Source organism: Somniosus microcephalus, chromosome 9 (assembly GCF_052327205.1).
Source record: "Somniosus microcephalus isolate GS21.2 chromosome 9, FLI_Smic_1.0, whole genome shotgun sequence".
In the NCBI taxonomy this organism is placed as follows: domain Eukaryota; kingdom Metazoa; phylum Chordata; class Chondrichthyes; order Squaliformes; family Somniosidae; genus Somniosus; species Somniosus microcephalus.
The window spans coordinates 165868191-165888305 of NC_140995.1; the positions used below are offsets into that span (position 1 = coordinate 165868191).

The 20115-nt window shown below is 43.1% G+C and overlaps 1 protein-coding gene across 26 annotated transcripts in view; it reads left to right on the plus strand.

The window, feature by feature from the left end:
- The window catches only part of snap91a (synaptosome associated protein 91a), a 312251-nt gene that overhangs the window by 271023 nt on the left and 21113 nt on the right, over positions 1-20115 (plus strand). For 12 of the 26 annotated variants that reach the window (XR_015079572.1, XM_085997458.1, XM_085997467.1 and 9 more), the window contains 8 exons: positions 3382-3684; positions 3931-4077; positions 4203-4274; positions 11795-11878; positions 13456-13539; positions 14013-14138; positions 15679-15813; positions 19104-19134. Coding sequence is in view for 25 of the 26 variants with exons in the window: in XM_085997458.1 (XP_085853584.1) it covers positions 3382-3684; positions 3931-4077; positions 4203-4274; positions 11795-11878; positions 13456-13539; positions 14013-14138; positions 15679-15813; positions 19104-19134 (982 nt within the window). In the remaining variant the exon portion in view is untranslated. The remainder of the gene's footprint in view (positions 1-3381; positions 3685-3930; positions 4078-4202; positions 4275-11794; positions 11879-13455; positions 13540-14012; positions 14139-15678; positions 15814-19103; positions 19135-20115) is intronic. The other 14 variants (XM_085997465.1, XM_085997468.1, XM_085997479.1 and 11 more) reach the window with 8 other exon arrangements.

Sequence of the window (20115 nt, forward strand, 5' to 3'; positions counted from 1 at the left end):
ATGGATTGGCTGAAAGGTTTGTCCAGACCTTCAAGAAGGCCATAAAGGCCATGGGTAATGAAGACATAAAACTTCAGCACAAGGTGGATAACTTCTTATTTGCATACAGGAATGCAACACATATGGTTACCAACCAAACTCCCGCCATGATGTTCTTCAATAGAAACCTAAGATGCCGGCTGGATTTGGTCAAGCCCAACATCAGAAGGGATGTGGAGACCGGCAGTTTCAAGGCATGAATGAAAGGCCAACTAGAACCTTCCAGATAGGTCAACAAGTTTTGGCCCGGGACTACCGTACCGAGAAATGGCAGCCTGGAACTATCTGCACACGACTAGGACCGCTGATGTATACCATGGACATCGGAGAAAGCATAATAAGGCGCCATGCTGACCAAATCATAAAGTCATCCGAAAAGGGACAATCTACACCACAACTCTATACGCCTAACGATGAAGTAGAGATACCCATATCTACCTCCGATCCGGTGATACTGGAACCCGATGAACCCGACACTGGCATTCAAGCCGAATCAGCCTTGCCAAAAGAACCTACTACACCACCAGAAACTACTACACCCCCGAGGCGTTATCCGGACCGAGTCAGGAAGCCTCCTGAGAGACTGACTTATAATTAATTAACTACAGCAATGTGTATATTATTTTTCTTATAACATGTAATTAATAATTACTTAAAATATGATGTCCTGGTTAGCTAAAAGGGGAGGAATTGTAGTGTATGTGCCTTTAAGAGCCCCATGTGTGTTGTAATGGCCACTCGGGCTATATAAGCCTGTATATTGTGTATATCCGTTAGAACCCCCCCCCCAGACTTTGCTTAGTAAACACCTATGAACCAACTCCTGTCTTCAGTGTCTTTATCAACACACGGACACTTCATGCACCATCATCCCTTTTGTCTCTTAATCTTTCCTGCCTTCCATCCTATCACAGATCTTCCCTTTTGTTCTTTCCTACCCTACCCCCTTTCACTACTCCTACACTTGCTTAAAAACCTGTTACATCTCCAACTTTTTCCAGTTCTGACGAAGGGTCACCGACCTAAAACATTAACTCTGTTTCTCTCTCTACAGATGCTGCCTGACCTGAGTATTTCCAGCATTTTCTTATTGACAAACGATTTCTGATCAATCTATTTCCTTGCACTGCATACACACACACACTTTTCTATCCGGGTTGGCTGAATTATTAGGAGCAGGAATTTTGGCAGTTTTCTTTCTTTCTCTAATTCAAACCTATTGAGACCAATTTTAGCACACCTACAGCCAACTTGACTCTGATCAGCCAACTAAACACAGATGGGTGGCTGTACCTGGGATCTTGATCACTACTCATTGGATAAATGCACTGAAACCTTCAAGGAGGATTTCCAGGCCAGAAAAGACCTTCTTGAATGTCTTGGCTGCAGAAGTGCCCTTTGCATAACTGCTATTACATGAAGCAAGAATTGTCGCCTGCATCCCAGTCCCAATACCAACAGTCATTGCTCAGCTGAACTGAAACCCAGGCCACTGCTCACTTTTTTCAGAGGCATTTGAGCACCACATTATCAGCCAGATAGGCTGTTGATATCTCCACAGCTCATTGGGCAGCTGGCTAAAGACAAACCAGTTAAATAGGCTGTCATCTGAGAGGGGTTTTCCCAGTTGAGAGATTATGACAACAATCGCTTGCATTTATATATCACTTTTAACATTAAAAAAAGAAGTCCCAAGATACTTCACAGATAGACATATCGGCCTTGATATTAACCCCCCCCCCCCCCCCCCCACAATGGGCAGCAGCAGATCGGGGTGGGGGGGGAGGTGCTGAGGGGAAGTGTTAAAATCAATAATCGGTGAACGCGTCCCCAACCCACCGCGTACGCCCCTACTGCCATTTTTACAGCAGCGGGTTGCGTTGTGCGCTTGTCCCGTCTTGGAGAACCGGGACAATTCATTATTGTATTTAAAGTGCAAGTAGGAGCCTGATTTTAAAAATGGGCAATGTTTCAGAATTGTACGTAAGCGGTTTTTGTGACTTTCAACTGCTGGCTAACTGTGTTCACCTGAAAAATGGGCAAATGGTAGAGGAAAACCTGGCAGACACCTTGGACATCCACTTGCCTGTCTTATTCAGTTTGCAGGCATGCTTTTAAATTTGCATCCAGAACTCCTGCCCAAAACAGGCGAGAGGCTGTTTAAATATTGAAGTCAAGGTCTTACGCCAGTTGTAGGACCCTGTGCAATTTTAACATGCAAATGAGTGGAGCCTGCACCATGCATGCGGAGTCTCAGTTGTACCGGGCATTGAACAGCCTAACCAGTGGTCTTTAAAAGGACCACTCGGGAAACAGTAAGCTATATTTTTTTTTAATGATATTCTTGAGGTCAGCAGAAGCTATCTCCAGCCTGCTGTTGCCCTCCTCCCTTCTCCCCCACCCACCCAGCAGGCTTTACAGTTTCTCGCAGCTCGCTGAAAGCAAGCCTTCCCTTGCTAGCCTGTCATCCCCAGAAAAATGTATTTGTCCAAAACTCTGCTGCATTTATCCTGTCCAGCACTGCCCTGCTCACCCTTGTCCTTGTTGACGCGAACTGGCTCCCTGTCTACAACGCCTCAAATTCCTTCCTGGCCTCACTCGGAAGCCAGACGATTTTCTGTCATGTAAATCAGCAAGCTATAGCAGAGCAGTTTGGTACCCACAGCTCACTCGTAAAATTCAGATGAGGCCCAAATCTGAAGGCCTCCCAACTACGGTCTGCAACGGGTGTACTTTTAAATTTGTGGTGATTTTGGGCCGAAGTCGAAAATCCGTCTCCTTCCCAACCCCAGATGAGGTCTAAAGCTCAGCTCCGGATCAAACAGGAGGCCTGGTCTGGTTCAGCCAAGTATTCATTATCCCACACTTGCTAAAACAGTCCCATTATCCATCACATTGTCAAGTTCAAAAGCATCTCTCAACCTGGTGCAATCTTTCAAACATATGCAAAATATATATTTTTTAAAAGCGCTATAAATACTAGAAATAACATTTCTTGTTTAAAACAAGGAATGGTTTTGAGCCTCTACTTCTTGTGATTTAATCAGTGGTATACTGTGCAATTTCCTGATTTGGGGTGGTGGCAGCAATTGTATTGGGATAATCTAGTTGGCTGTGAGAAGAATGTTTGAAATGTTATTCGCTTATTAGTGTAAACTGACCCTCAAATTTTGTAACTTGTTACAGTATGTGACTAGGGTTAAAAAAAAAATCAAATGTTAAGAAATAAGAAAAGTAAGCCAATCTACTGATGTGTAGATGTTAACCCTAGTTTCTTGATTGTAAACCCTTAACTTTCCATCCTCTGACCCTCTTTCTTCCCACCTCTCCCCATTTCCAAAGACCCTTTTGCACCATCTGAAGGTAGTGCAGAGGCTGCTGCTGAATTGGACCTTTTTGCTATGAAGCCTGCTGAGGCCAGCGTTCCTGCAACTACCCCCACTACCAGTGCAACTGCCAGTACAACTACCAGTGCCATAACCAGCACAACTACTAGTGTGACTACGACTGAGACTGTTACTGTTACTGCTACTGCGACTGCTACTGCTACTATTACTGCGACTGCTACTACTACTACTACTGCTGCTTCCACTACAACTGCTGATACTGTCACCACCACTGCACCTGTTCTTGATATTTTTGGTGGTAATTTTATTCTTTATCTTGACATTTCTGATCTAAGGCAGTGATAATTCAGCAAGATAAATTTTAGTGCCTAGCAAACTCATTGCAAACATATTTTAAAATTCCTTAGAACAAACTTGCATAATTCCTGGTCAGAGTTTAGCTTGTGTAAAAGATTTGTTTAATAAGTGTTCAAAAAATATAAACTTTTTTACTGCAGATTTTATGTGGGGGAGGGGAATTAATGTATCTTATCTTTGTTCTTAGATTTATTTGATTCTGTTCCTGAACCAAATGCATCTACAACTCCCAAACCAGAAGCGGGTCCTAGTGTAGACCTGTTTGCATCAGGTACAAAACAGGAAAATGTCCATTTCCCGTCTGAAATCCTCAGACACCAAGAAAAACTTTACAGTTTGTGCAATGTTTTGGAGTCCGTTTTTAACTTTCAAAATGTGTGTAGAAACATTTTTTGGGAAGGGGAATAGTTTAGCTTTTAATTATTGATGTTTACTTGCTTTCACTTTCCCTTTTTAAAGATGCTTTTTCAACCCCTTCTCGTGGGGCTTCCCCTTTGCCTGAAAGTAGTCTTACTGCTGATCTGTTATCCGGTGAGTCCTCCTCTTCTCTCTGAGCACATAAGATTGGCAACTGCGAAAACTATTCAGCAGCAGTGTCTTTGTTTGAACAAAGCAGCTTTTTAAAAAAAAATGTTTTGCATTTGGGACTGCGTGGTGCTGCGAGTTAGACACTGGCCTTTCACCTCTGAGACCTGGGCTCAAAATACTGCCCAGATTCATGGCTAGAAAGGTCCATTGTGAAATGAGTTTGGGGAATCCCCATCCAGTTCCTAGTGAGGATGGATCCACAGTACAAAAATGTTGTAACTTGAACTAATTTGGCAACCATGTTGATAGAGGCCAGATGGTGGCTTAAGTGGCAAGCAGAAAAGTGTGTTGGGGGGGGTGGCGGAGTTGTTCTGATATTGAGGCACAGTGAAGGGAGCCCTATATCTGAGCATGATGCTCACACTGTGTATCTAAAATGGAAACTGCCAATCCCCAGGCTAATATCGTAACAAAATTCCCTTTTTTAACGCTCAGTGTAGCCAACCTGTTTTGCTAGAAGTTGTCTTTAGCTTTTCAGATTCTTAAAATCGAGAACCTAAAGGCTGGTAGATACACTCAACTTCGAACTCTTGAAATAAAAATAGAAAATTCTGGAAGCATCTGAAAAGGGAAAAGTGGTTAATATTTTAGCTGCAGACTTGTTGTCAGGACTGGAGGAGAAGCACGCCCCTGAGCCAAACAAAAGGGCAAGCGGGAGAATAATAGTAGAAGTCAAAGAAGTGCTGACTCCTGTCACAGATCAGATCGGTTCAGTGGCAAGAAAACAGTCTTTTTCAAAGGTTGGCAAGAGGTGAAAACTAGCAAGTGATATATAAAGATAAGAAATAATTAAAAGACACTAAAAGAACAAAAGGGTGTGAAAAGACCTTGGGAAAGATGCATGACAGAAAAACAAGAAATTGAGGCAAATTAAAAAGTCTAAAACTGCAAAGGCAGTAAACATGAAATAAAACAGAAAATGTTAAAAATACACAAGGCCTGTCAGCATCCAAAAAGAAAGAGGTCTCTTTCTCCCCTCCCCAGCTATCCCCAACAAAAAGTCCACACACACAAAGTCAACCCAGCTTTCTCCTGCTTCTCCCAAATGCCAGGGACGAAACATGCATCCCATGTTAAGAAAACTAATGCGTGAAGTTGCTGAAGTTAATGTTCGGACCAAAGGTCTAAGGAAAAGGGTGAGATACTGTTCTTGAAGCTTGCATTGAGCTTATTTGGAACAGTGGAGGAAGCCAAAGATTGAGGTCAAAGTGATATGGGAAGGTGAGTTTGTGACGAGTCATGGAGAGGTTAGGATCACACTATTCAGTTAGAATGGAAGTTTTTGGTAAATTGGTCACCCGATTTATGTTTGTTCTCCCCAGTGCAGAACAGATTACAATATGAGCAGCAAAGACAGTATATTAGTTTGGAGGAAATGTCAGTGAATTGCTGTCTCCTATGGCAGGTGTGTTTGGGCCTTTAGGCTGTGCTGTAGGGTAAGGTAAATGAGCATGTGTTGCACCTGTCCAGTTGCATGAGAAAAAGCCAGGGACAGCAGCTGGATGTTAGGATGGTAGATTAATAAACGAGGATAGCCAGTGGGGAGGAGGGGGAGGAAATGCTTCCTGGTTGGATAGTGCTATTGTTGAAGATGATCTGGTGAATGTGAAGGCTAATGGAAGTGAGCACAAGGAGGCCGGCCCCTGTCATCATGAGAGAAGGGCAAAGCGATAAAAATGAGATGGACATGGGAAAACTTCAGCTGAAGAAAAAACACATTTCACAGAATCACAGAAACTCCACAATGCAGATAGAGGCCATTTCGGCCCATCAAGCCTGCACCGACACATATCCCACCCGATCCCCGTAACCCCTATACCAACACATAGCCCACCCTATCCCCATAACCCCACGTATTTAATCCCCCTAACACTAAGGGTCAATTTATCATAGCCAATCAACCTAACCCGCACATCTTTGGACTGTGGGAGGAAACCGGAGCACCCGGAGGAAACCCACGCAAACACAGGGAGAACGTGCAAACTCCACACAGACAGTTACCCGAGGCCGGATTCGAACCCGGGTCCCTGGCGCTGTGAGGCAACAGTGCTAACCACTATGCCACCCATGCAGAAAATGAAGTAATCCCAATGGAAATCCCATTTCTGAAGCAGAAAGACAAATTCATGCAGGCGAAGAGTCTATTATAGACCACGTAGTTGAGTGATGGGTTGAAATTGGATGCAAAGTGAATTCTTGAGTAAGATATGGCACCGATGCAGTAGAATTTGAAAAGTGTTCTATATATCCTACAAAAGGACAAGCAACAGCAACAACTTGCATTTATATATAGCGCCTTTAATGTAGTAAAACATGACAAGGCACTTCACAGGCATTATCAAGCAAAATTTGACACAGAACCACAAGGCGATATTAGGAAAGGTGACCAAAAGCTTGGTCAAAGAGAGGTAGGTTTTAAGGAGCGTCTTGAAGTAGGATAGACAGGCGGAGAGGCTTGGGGAGGGAATTCCAGAACCTAATGCCCAGGCAGCTGAAGGAACGGCCGCCAGTGGTGGAGCGATTAAAATTGGGGGTGCACAAGAGGCCAGAATTGGAGGAGCGCAGAGACCTCGGTTGTAGAACTGGAAGAGGTTACAGAGATAGAGAGGGGCGAGGCCATGGAGGGATTTGAAAACCAGGATGAGAATGTTAAAATCAAGGCAATGCCGGATTGGGAGCCAGTGTAGGTCAGCAAGCACAGGGGTGATGGGTGAGCGGGACTTGGCACGAGTTGGGATATGAAGAGCAGAGTTTTGGATGAGCTCAAGTTTATGGAGGGTGGAAGATTGGGAGGCTGGCCTGTAGAGCATTGGAATAGAGGTAACCAAGGCACGGATGAGGATTTCAGCAGCAGATGAGCTGAGGCAGAGGCGGAGATGGGCGATGTTGCAGAGGTGGAAGTAGGTGGTCTCGGCGATGGAGCAGATATGTAGATTGAAGTTCATCTTTGGGTCAAATATGACACCAAGGTTGTGAACGATCTGGTTTAGCCTCAGACAGTTGCCAGGGAGAGGGATGGAATCAGTGGCTAGGGACTGGAGATTGTGGCGAAATGGCGTTGGTCATCCCAATATTTAGTTGGAGGAAATTTCTGCTAATCCAGGAGAAGCCATTGCTGGTGATTCTCTGGCTAGGACTGGATAGATAACAATGGAACCAGGTGAGTGTAGTCCCACCCAGCTGGACGACTGAGGAAAGGTGTTGGAGGAGGATGGTGTGGTCAACTGTGTCAAAGGCTGCAGACAGGTCAAGTAGGATGAAGAGGGATAATTTACCGCAGTCACACAGGATATAATTTGTGACTTTGATGAGGGTCATTTCAGTGCTGTGGCAGGGGCGGAAACCGGAGTAGTGGTGTTCAAACATGGAGTTGTGGAAAAGATGGGCACAGATTTGGGAGGTGACAGCACGTTCAGGGGCTTGAGAGGAAAGAGCGGTAGTTTGCAAAGACAGAAGGAAGGGTCAAGGGTGGATTTTTTGAGGAGAAGGGCAATGATAACAGATTTGAAGGGGAGGGGTTGGTACCTGAAGAGAGCGAACAACATAGGGGCCAGGAGGGGAAGTTAGATGGTCTGCAGTTTGGTGGGTATAGGGTCGAGGGAGCAGGAGGTGGGTCTCATGGGCAAAATGAGCTCAGAGAGGGCATGAGGGGAGATGGGAGAGAAACTGGAGAAAGATGCAAGTTCAGGGCTAGGGCAGCGAGGGAACCTTAGGGGAATTTTGGCTTTGTGGGCTAGGGGAAGGGGGGAAGCAGCAGAGACAGCTGAACGGATGTCCTCAATCTTAGTGACAAGGAAGTCCATGAGCTCCTCACACTTGTTAAAGGTGAGAATAGGGGAGGCAGGAGAGAGGGGTTTAAGAAGACAGTTTGTACTGGAGAAGAAAAGCCAGGGGTTATGTTTGCATTCCAGGATGATCCTGGAATAGTGAGCAGTTTTGACAGAGGAGAACCAATGGTACTTCATGTGGTCCAGTCAGATCTGGCGATGAATGGCTAAACCAGTGTCCATCATAAACATTCAAGTCTGCGTCCCTTGGAGTTAAGGGAGCGCATATGAGGGTGGCACCGGGGAAACGGCCAGTGTGAGCGAGCGTAATGGATTTATTGGGGACAGGTGAGGGTGTGATTGAGCAGACTGCTAACTGCAGAAATGTCATGGTGAATGGAGGGGACACGGAAGGAAGTAGGGTTCGGATGAGTTGAAATGGAGGTTGAAATCACCGAGGTTGAGAAGTCGCTCGGTGCAGAAGCTGAAGGAGGAAAACAGTGAAGATATCTGAGAAACTTGGCATGGTACTTGGGTGGGCAGTAGAGAATGAGGATTTTAAAGGAGAGGCGAGAGCGGTGGAACAAGGTGAGATACTTAAGGGATGAGAAGGTGCCAGAGGAGTAGGGAGACAGATTGAGGAGTGATTTGGTGATGAGGGCGACATGGGGGAAAATGGTGGAAGGTAAAGCCAGGCGGGGAAGGGGTCATCACCCGTCAGCCAAGTTTCCGTCAAAGCCATGATGTCAATGCAATCATCCACAATGAGCTCATGGATGGCAAAGGCCTTGTTCACAAATGGAGAGAGATGTGGAGAGAGGCGGTGATAGCCGATCCGCTGGCAGAGTCCACATGGTCAGTGCTGGGAGGGGTGAGTGAGACGGGAAGGAGATTGGCAAGATAAGTCCCCAGTGGATGCACTGGGCGGGAAAGTTGGTGAGAGAGTAGGATGGGGCAGTTGGAGTTGTTGCTCGTAAGGAGGCAACGGTGAGTGCCTCGATGGGCCCTTTGGAGGATGCCAAGAGAGAGATGCCACAGAGGAAAGCTGTAGGCTTATCTAAGAGGTATCCTTGGCCCCCTCCTATTTCTCGTCTACATGTTCCACATGTACGCTGACGACAACCAGCTCTACCTCCCCACTACCTCTTGACCCCTCCACTGTCTCTAAATTGTCAGACTGCTTGTCCGACATCTAGTACTGGATAAGCAGAAATTTCTTCCAACTAAATATTGGGAAGACCGAAGCCATTGTCTTCAGTCCCCGCCACAAACTTCGTTCCCTGGCAGCTGTCTGAGGCCGCAACATTACATTGGTGTTGTATTTGACCCTGAGATAAGCTTCCAATGACATACTGCTCCATCAAGACCACGTACGTCCACCTCTAACATCGCCCATCTCTGCCCCTGCTTCAGCTCATCTGCTGCTGAAACTCTCATCCATGCCTTTGTTACCTCTAGACTTGACTATTCCAATACTCTCTTGGCCATCTTCCACCCTCCATAAACTTAAGCTCATCCAAAACTTTGCTGCTCGTATCCTAACTCGTGGCGAGTCCCATTCAGCCGTCACCCATGTGCTTGCTGACCTACATTGGTTCCCAGTTGAGCAACGCCTCGATTTTAAAACTTTCATCCTTATTTTCAAATCTCTCCATGACCTCGGACCTCCCTATCTCTAACCTCCTCCAGCCCTACAACCCTACGAGATATGGCGCTCTTCCAATTCTGGCCTAGTGCACGTCTCCAATTTTAATCGCTTCACCTTTGGTGGCCGTGCCTTCAGCTGCTGAGGCCCGAAGCTCTGAAATTCCCTCCCTGAACCCCTCGGCCTCTCTACCTGTCTTTGCTCCTTTTAAGATGCTCTTAAAACCTACCTGTTTGACAAAGCTTTTGGTCATCTGCCCTAATATCTCCTGATGTGGTTCTGTGTCAAATTTTGTTTGATAGTGCTCCTGTGAAGCGCCTTGGGATGTTTTATTATGTTAAAGGCGCTATATAAATACTAGTTGTTGTGGTTGTTGAGGAGAAGCAGGAATCAAAATGCACATACGAATGGACAGAGAAACTCAAGTTACTTGGCTGAAGTTAAGGAGAACAATGGGTGTTCAGAACCTGAAGCAGTGGAGGCAATCAAAAAATTGATCGCGTTAGGCAGGTAGTGACTGGACGGCGGCGGGGTGGGGGGGAGGTCGGTGTGGAAAAGACAGAATAGAATCAAAATAAGAGATGAGTTCAGTTGGATAGGAGCTACTTTATGGAATTGCACTCCTGGCAGAAAGGCTCACCTACTGGGATCATGTATCGGGAAATCACAGGTACGTTCTCTCTGATTTTTCTATTAAATTTATTTGAGAGAAAATGATGAGGAATGCACCAGTAATTTCTTGTCAATGGAGACTCTGCACCCAGTAGATGCATTTGTACAGTAGGCCCTAATGGGTATGCTGTGACAGTATTGTTTGTGTATTTTGGAGAAGGATGTGCCTTTGCTTTTTTGTGCATCTTTCCCATGCCATTTCACTGCCTTAACTATTTTCATGCCATTTCTTTTAATGCCTTTTCACTGCCTTACTGGGATTTGTATGTATAATCAACCAGTTTTCCCCTCTTCCAGCTTCTGAAAAACCCGCTTGGGCATTTGACTGCAGATGGCACTCCTGAATTTTGACTTCTCTTTCCCTTCAGACACCCCTTCCTGTCCCCACCTGAACCATTTTTTGTTTTGTTCAAAACTTTTAAGGGTCTCTCTTATCTCCTAGTTTCCAGTTCTGACCAAAGGTCTACACACCATAGACCTAAATGTCAACCTGTCTTTTGCTTTTCCAGATGCTGATGGTTTCCAGTATTTTGTGTTTTCATTTCAAATTCCAGCATTTGCACCTTTTTTTAATTACAAAACTTTGAAGTATTTTAGTGTCACAATCTATGAACTACAGATTGAGATTTTAGTGCAGATGAGGAATGTGCCAGCTGTTGATGAATTTACTCATGTTCTTAACCATCCTATTTCTGAAGTTTCTCTACCATTAAAATCCTTCCTTCAGAAGCTAAAGGAATAGAGGAGTGTTCAAGCTTTGTGTCTACACGGGTTGCTTCAGTACATACCATGGAGCCTCTTGGGTCACATATAAAGTTTAAATCAATGTTCCCATTAATTTGTCTATTTTAAGATGCAGAAACTAACAGATCTTAGTATTCTGATTTAGGATTTATCCACCATTGAGACAACAGCACTAGGAACATCCCTTTTCAAACTTCGAGGTCCACGAAATTCAAGGAGAATAAACCAGCGAGTAAGAAATATAACGTAATAGACTTGAATTGCCTGGTCTTTGTGGACTGGGTTTCCAGAGCTTGCAGCTGCATCAAGACTACTGGACTTTAGTTTGGGCATTCCTGGTATAGAATCCCTTTGTTTTTCAGGTTATGAATATTTTGGGGCCAGTATAGATTTAAGAGTCTAGACAGACTAATTTCAGCTATTTCACTTCTGACATCTGGTAGAAATTTGAGACCAAGGCATCATATATTGAAAACCATTGCACCTTTCTGCCAATTTTCTGAAATTATCTGACAGCATGTATGCTCTGTCTTATGGGATATGTGCTTGGGTATCATTGTTATTATTGAGAGAAATCTCTTGTACTTCTGCTGTTACTTACGTATTATTTTCCTTTAAATTGCTGCCTGCTACAGTTGATGCATTTGTAGCACCACCACCTACAATCAGTGCCTCTCCTGCTAAATCAGAATCTTCAGCCGTGCTTGATCTGTTTGGTGGTGGGTATACCTCTTCAGATTTCTTCCCAAGTTAAGCAGCCATTCAGCATTGTACTAGACTTTCTGATGTTTACAACTGAAATGGCAGCATAGCTGAATATTGTGAAGTGCAGTTCTGCTGTTCAAAATAACCGGTGAATAAAAAATAATGTACAGAAAAAGTAAAAATGCAGAAAGATTTTCTCCCCAAGTGCAGTCATTAGCCATAATCAAAATCTACTGCAGTAACAACTCAGCTAAAGTTCTTGAACACATGGTGATATAAGGCATGATACCTTGTATAAGAAGAAACTACAGGATTTTTCGCTGAAGGGAATATAGTTCTTTATCAATATTTTAAACTGTGGCTCTTGTTTAAGTATACCTAAATGAAGTAAGATAGCAAAATACTGCAGATGTTGGAAATCCGAAATAACAACAGAAAATGCTGGAAAAACTCAGCAGGTCAGGCAACATCCGTGGAGAGAAATTTGAGTTGACGTTTCGGGTTGGACCCTTCTTCAAAACTGGAAAGAAAAGAAACTAGATCGGAGGCAGGGCTGCGATCGGACAAAAGAATAAAAGAAACAAAAGAAGTAAAAGAGATTAGAAGCTAGACGAGATGGTAATAGGCTGGGATTAGGTGTAAAGTGTACTGGCAGGGCAAAAGATAGCTGCCAGGTGTGAGAGAGAAACAAAAGGAAAGGGGGGGGGGGAAAGGAGTGGAACAATTACAAGAGAAAATGAAATGGAGGCCGAGCTTATGATCTGAAATTGTTGAACTCGATATTGAGTCCGGAAGGCTGCAGACTGCCTAATCGGAAGATGAGGTGCTGTCCTTGGCCTCTTGTACTGTTCCACGGAAGCTCAACGTAAACTCGAGGAACAGCACCTCATCTTCCGATTAGGCAGTCTGCAGCCTTCCGGACTCAATATCGAGTTCAACAATTTCAGATCATAAGCTCGGCCCCCATTTCATTTTCTCTTGTAATTGTTCCACTCCTTTCCCCCCCCCCCCCCCTTTCCTTTTGTTTCTCTCTCACACCTGGCAGCTATCTTTTGCCCTGCCAGTACACTTTACACCTAATCCCAGCCTATTACCATCTCGTCTAGCTTCTAATCTCTTTTACTTCTTTTGTTTCTTTTATTCTTTTGTCCGATCGCAGCCCTGCCTCCGATCTAGTTTCTTTTCTTTCCAGTTTTGAAGAAGGGTCCAACCCGAAACGTCAACTCAAATTTCTCTCCACGGATGTTGCCTGACCTGCTGAGTTTTTCCAGCATTTTCTGTTGTTATTCTAAATGAAGTAAATTGTGTACTGTAATATGTCAAGATAGCATGAGATACAGAAATGTTTGGCATAACTGATTATCCTTATGAATTGAGGTTGAAATAACCTTTAATATTTTATATCCATTGTTAAGCAAATTGAACTTAACATTTGAATCTATCCTTAGTATTATTAAGCTCGATCCCTCATATTTCAATAGGATGCCATATGTTTAAAAAAAAAAATTCTGATGCTTGTGGAAACCATTTGGTTTAAGTTTGGTGCTTTCTTCACTTCTTTTGTGCTGCATTTTTTGGATCACAATACTAGATGCTTTTGGCAGCTCTGCTCCTGAGTCTCAGCCTGCCACTCAGGCTGTTTCCAGTTCATCTGCTTCATCGGACTTACTAACTGGTAACTGACTTTGACTTTTATTTTAATTGTGGGGGTGGGGGGCGGGCGAGGGGTGGAGAAGACAGAATACTTGAAAAATATTCCTTCGCCTTGGAAGTATCAGTGCATATATTTGTATTAATTATTTGTCTGAATAATTTTAGTAATGTCTGTTTTCCTTGATTGAAGCTTGCTTGTAGTTTTGTTAGATTTTATATTACATGAAAATTTACTGCATTGAGGTAGTGCAGTTGAGAGACTGGAGTAACATTGTATTGTCTCAGTACTGTATAATGTAACAGCAATTAGGGTTGTATTCACTCTACCTTATCCACACTGGTGGTTTTAGGACTGTCCAAAATTACACTCTGTTCAGCTGTTCACAAGAATTCTTCCTAGAGGAGGCATAAGCACTCCAATATCATCCATAATCAAAAGGGCCAAAATATGTTTGGCATTGCTTTTTTTTAAATGTTGTTATTTGTTTCTCTAAGGCTTTGGAAATGCATTTATGGCAACAGCAGCTACACCAATGCCTGCAGTCCAGAATAACGTCTTGCAGCCTGACTTTGAAGCAGCCTTTGGTCTGACAACCGCAAGTAACACTTTTGATTCATCAGGTAAAGGAAAGAAAATAAATATCTTGCTTTCAAAGGAGTTGGAGAAAAAAATTGCTTGAAAATTTATCACTTTTGACTATAACGTCAATAAATAAAATAAGCTGACCTGTTTAGAACTAAAAGCAATGTCAATACACCTCCTATCTGTTCAGCACCACCTCAAAGGTGAAAACCAATTCCATTTTAAATCTTCAACCATTATTTGAGGTGGCTTCTAAGTTGTAATAAAGGAAAGTTTCGTTCAGCTGGCAGTTTCTCACCAGTGGGTGACGTGCATACCTGAATATTCACGAGGGAGCATTTTACTCCACATTACAGAATTAGAATGTTCTAAATTATAATTTAATTAATATAGGATTTTTTTTTAGTCCTTGATGTTTGCAATTATATTTCGTATTCTACGTCAGGAAAAATTAGATAATGTGAAACTGGTCAGTAATGCATTTTATTTCTTTTAGTCCTTTGAGTACTATGGTGGGATTTATATACCCTATTTTTTTTAAATCTTAATTTCAAAGAATATTTACTGTTTAAAAGAAAATTAGACTTCTTGCAATGCATCCGTAGTGTTATGTCGGTACTTAGTGGATGAAGTTAGTTTAGTAGATAGATGACAATTGAGACCTCCTAAATTGTGACCTTTTTGCATAGCAAAGCTGTATGAATGCTTGGGTGAGTTTTGCAGATTCTAGTTGTAACAATTACAGCTATGTAGTGAAAGCTTTTTTACTTTAAGCATATTTGCCAGGCTGCATTGTTGCTTAACTAGCATTAAATTCTGCATGACCTGCTTCTGCTGTAATTAATAAACTGAGATGCAACTACTGCTGTTCAGTATTGAGCCAAAGCTTTCAATTCTTGATAGTGCTATCGTATTTTATTTCTCTTCCCTTTCACGTCATCAACGTTGGCTCCTTGTTTGATGCGATTTCATTATTGGTGAGTTTTTGCCTTTGCCTTAATTGCACCTTGGCTTAATTTGTACTATGATGTACCGTTTGTTGCACCGTTGTTACATTTTATGCATTGAAAAAAAGTTTTTTTAATGAACTGTCAAGTGACATACTCTGTTCTTGTAAGGTACTTTTTAAAATTCAAATTAACATAAAATTTCAAACCAATGCCAGGCTACCTTTTTGCACTGATGTTATCAGAATGACACCAAATGTGCTCGACCCTAAGTTCAAAGCAGTCAGAATATCCATTATAATTTGCCTTTCAGCCCCAAAAGTTCAAGGAGCGATGCTTTGATTAGTGTATCCATCTTGTGCTTGGGTGTAGTGCACAGTGCATATTTGTATAGTGTTTCTGAAAGACAAGTATTTTTAAGATATAAGATTACGGTAGAGTCATATTTTTTCTTTCTGTGATTGGTTTACTATCTAGTCTTAATATGGTGCAGGTGCGTTTCCAGGATTGTATCTATGTTAAGTGGTAGAGCAAAAAGAAATCATATTTATAGATACTGTACTGCTTACTGAGATTTCCACTCCTACATATTAATTCTTTCGTTTTGTTGCCAAAGTTTTTGACGGATTAGGTGACCTTCTTATGCCCACTGTGGCATCACAGAATCAAGCAATACTTTCAGGAATGCCAACAGCAGGTGGAACGCAGCAGCCAACGAAAGGCCTGGGGAGTGATCTTGATTCCTCCCTTGCAAATCTCGTAGGAAGTAAGTTGATCAGTTTTTTGGAATATAGTTTGCAAAACTTTTATTGGCACTACTGTACTTTATACAATCCAACTTGCCTTAGTAGTTCATGCTTTCAAACTGCTATGAAACATAAACATATCAGTAACATCTGAAATTGTGTGACTCTGCGCAAATAATTTTGCCTACAGACAACGCTGGATAACTGGTTACTGCCGATGGTGATTAAAATCTGAAATTGCAAGAAGCTGGATGGTGCTGAACTTTTTACATGGTCCATTATTGTAAAAATGTTTGTTAAATTAAATCAACTGTTGACAGGACTATTTAAAACAGACAAGCATAGATAGAATTTGAGAGAAAATCCAGAAATTGAAAATAACCAGATTTTTCCAATTATTGATTGAATGCAAGTGTTGTAAGTTTGTGGGTAACACTGTTGGGTGCAGTAACCAATATGTGATAATTCAAAGGGATTTTGATAGGCTAGGTCAGCAGGCAGAGAGGTGACAGATAGGGTTTGATATGACTATGTTTTCAAGTAGAGAGATTAGATAGACGTGACAGTGTGTTTTGTGTATGGACCTTCAAAAGGCATTAAAATGCCATATTTTTAGCAAAATTGAAGCCTATGGGATTAAAGGGGCAGCGCCAGCATAGATACAAAATTGGCTAAGAGACTGAAAACAAAGAGAGTAGCAGTGAATGGTTGTTTCAGTCTGGGAGGAAGTAATACAGTAGTGTCCCCCAAGGGTCGCTATGGGGACCACATCTCTTTTTAATGCCCATGGGACTGGGATCTGGCAGACTGCGGGAACCCGTGGGGCTGGGTTCTGGCCGAGTATGGGTAGGCATAGGACTGGGATCTGGCAGAATGTGTGAACCCATGTGTCTGGGATATGGCCGAATGTGGGAACCCGTGGGACTGGGATCTAGTAGAGTGCGGGAACACGTGGGACTGGGATCTGGCAGAGTGTGAGAACCCGAGAGAAGGGTATCAGGCAGAGTACAGGAACCCATGGTATGCGATCTGGCAGAGTGCGGGAACCCATGGGACTAAACTTGGGTATAGGAGGCATAATTTCAAAGTTTGCAGATGAGACAAAATGTGGAAATGTAAATAGTGCGGAAGATAGTAGCAGACTTCAGAACGACATAAACTTGTGATATGGGAAGACACATGGCAGATGAAATTTAACGCAGAGAAGTGTGTAACGTGGTGCATTTTGGAAGGAAGAATGAGGAGAGCCAATATAAACTAAAGGCTGTAACTACTTGTAAAACCAAAGTTCTGATTGGTCCCCTTGGAGGGCAAGACGAGATTTCTGATTCCTCCCGTTGGAGGACAGACGCACCCAGCAGTTTGTCTGGAATATGTAATTGGATCCTGCCTGCCTGAGTAATCGAGTACTTTGCAATGTGTAATATGATCCATTCATTGTGACAGCCCGCTCCAGAGCTCAACAGTGCGGTTAGGAGCACTCACATTGCTGAGATCAGATAGGAAGGGGTGAGCCCATGGAGAAATTTTAACATGATAAACATTTTAAAATCAAGGTGTTGGTGGACAATGTTCCCCCTAATACAAAAGCAAAATACTGTGGATGCTGAAAATCTGAAATAAAAACAGAAATTGCTGAAAATACTCAGCAGGTCAGGCAAGCATCTGTGGGGAGAGAAACAGAGTTAACGTTTCAGGTCGATGACCTTTTGTCAGAGCTGTTCTGATTGGGAGATCGGAGGGGTGAGGAGAGAGGATCCCTGCCCCTACACTTGCTTAAGATCTGTTACATCTCTAACTTTTTCCAATTCTGACGAAAGGTCATCGACCTGAAACGTTAACTCTGTTTCTCTCCTTAGAGCAGAGAAGGCTAAGAGGAGATTTGATTGAGGTATTTCAAATCATGAATGGTCTAGATAGAGTAAATAAAGAGAAACTGTTTCCAATGGCTGATGGGTCGATAACCAGAGAGCACAGATTTAACGTGATTGGTAAAAGAACCAGAGGTGACATGAGGAAAAACTTATTTACACAACGAGTGGTTAGGACTTGGAATGCACTGCCTGATAGGTTACATAGGATATATGGCACGGAAACAGGCCGTTCGGCCCAACCAGTCCATGCCGGCGTTTATGATCCACTTGAGCCTCCTCCTGTCTTTCCTCATCTAACTCTATCAGCATACCCCCCTATTCCCTTCTCCCTCATATGCTTATCTAGTCTCCCCTTAAATGCATCTATACTATTTGCCTCAACCAGTCCCTGTGATAGCGAGTTCCACATTCTCACATTCTCCCCACTCTCTGGGCAAAGAAGTTTCTTCTGAATTTCCTATTTGATTTCTTGGTGACTATCTTATATTAGTGGCCTCTAGTTATGCTCTTCCCCACAAGTGGAAACACTCTCTGTATCTACTCTATCAAAACCTTTCATAATTTTAAAGACTTCAATTAGGTCACCCCTCAGCCTTTTTTCCAAACGAAAAGAGACCCAGCCTTTTCATCCTTTCCTGGTAGGTATACCCTCGCATTTCTGGTATCATCCTTGTAAATCTTCTCTGCACCCTCTCCAGTGCCTCTATTCTTTTTTTTAATATGGTGACCAGAATTGTACGCTTTACTCCAAGTGTGGTCTAACCAAGGTTCGATACAAGTTTAGCATAACGTCACTATTTTTCAATTCTATCCCTCTGGAAATAAACCCTAGTGCCTGGTTTGCTTTTTTAAATGGTCTTGTTAACCTGTGTCGCTACTTTTGTGTATTTGTACTCCACGATCCCTTTGCTCCTCTACCCGACCCAGACTCTCGCCCTCCAAGTAATAAGTGACCTCCCTATTCATCCTACCAAAATGTAATACCTCACATTTATCTGTGTTGAATTCCAACAAGATTGGTGGAAACAGATTGAATAGTAGCTTTCAAAAGGAAAGTGGATAAATACTTGAAAGAGAAAAAATTGCAGGGATATGGGGAAAGAGGCGGTGAGTGTGATTAACTGGATTGCCGAATGGCCTCCTTCTGTCCTGCCCTATTCTATTTCTTGTGCTGAGAATCTTCTATGGCTAAAAGTCTCAAGATGTGCACTTGAGTGGACATTCTCGTAGGATGTAGCAAAGGTGGGTGTTGTGGCTTTATAGAAAAAGTAACAGTGATAGTCACCCTTATTTCCTGGTTCTACTATTGATGTATTTATTATGAGGTATATTTAGATTACTATAGCCAAAGACTTGTCTCTAACAATGCCACATAAAATAATGGTAGTTTAATGTCTGGTCTGGTTAGTCTAATATTTATCTCTTTCTGTTTGTAGACCTGGGCATTTCTCCTGCTCCAGGAAAGAAGTAAGTAAAGTTATAATTAGAAGCTTGTTGACGTACAATATATATATAATGCAGAGTTCTCGGAGGGTTGCTGGAGGAGGTTCAGAGATGGCGAGACCACGAACTGATTTGAACATAAGGATGAGCATGTTAATTTGGAATTTTTGGGGGACTGGGAGGCAATGTAGATCAACAAGCACAGGGGTGATGGGTGAGTGGGACCTGGTGCAGGTTAGGATACGAGGAGCAGAATTTTGGATGAGCTCGAGTTTATGGAGGGTGAAGAATGGGAGGCTGACCAGGAGAGTACCTGTATTGAAATAGTCAAGTCTGGAGGTGACAAAAGCATGAGAGTTTCCATGTGAAATGGGCTGAGACGGGAGATGTTATGGAGGTGGAAGTAGGCGACCTTTGTGATGGATAGGATATGGAGTTGGAGGTTCAGCTCAGGGTCAGATAGGCCCTTGAGGTTGTGAACAGTCTGGGTCAGCCTGAGACAGTGGCCGGGGAGGAAGATGAAATCAGTGGCATGGGTGTATGGCATTTATGGAGGAGGGGGTCAAGTCAGTGGCTTCAGTCTTCCTAATGTTTAACTGGAGGAAAATATGGCTCTTCAGGACAGGATGTCTGACAAGCAGGCTGACAATAGAGATGCAGTGGAGGGGGTCAACAGAGGTGAGGGAGAGGTAGAGCTGGGTGTCGTCGGCACACATGTGGAACCTGACGTCATGTCATCTTATGTCACCGAGGGGGCAGAAGTAAATGTGGAATAGGAGGAGGTCAAGGATAGATCACTCCAGAGGTAATGGCATTTTCCAATTAGTATATCGAGACACGATATGTGTGGCATTATGGTGCACGGCACAAGGCATCTCCATCTTGGCCCTTCATCTGGTGGGAGGGAGCAACTCGAGGGTGATCTCTTCAGTCGCCTTACTGTCTGTCTACACAAGTTAAAGATCCATTCTCTGGTAATTGAAGAAATATGCCACAAGTGAGACT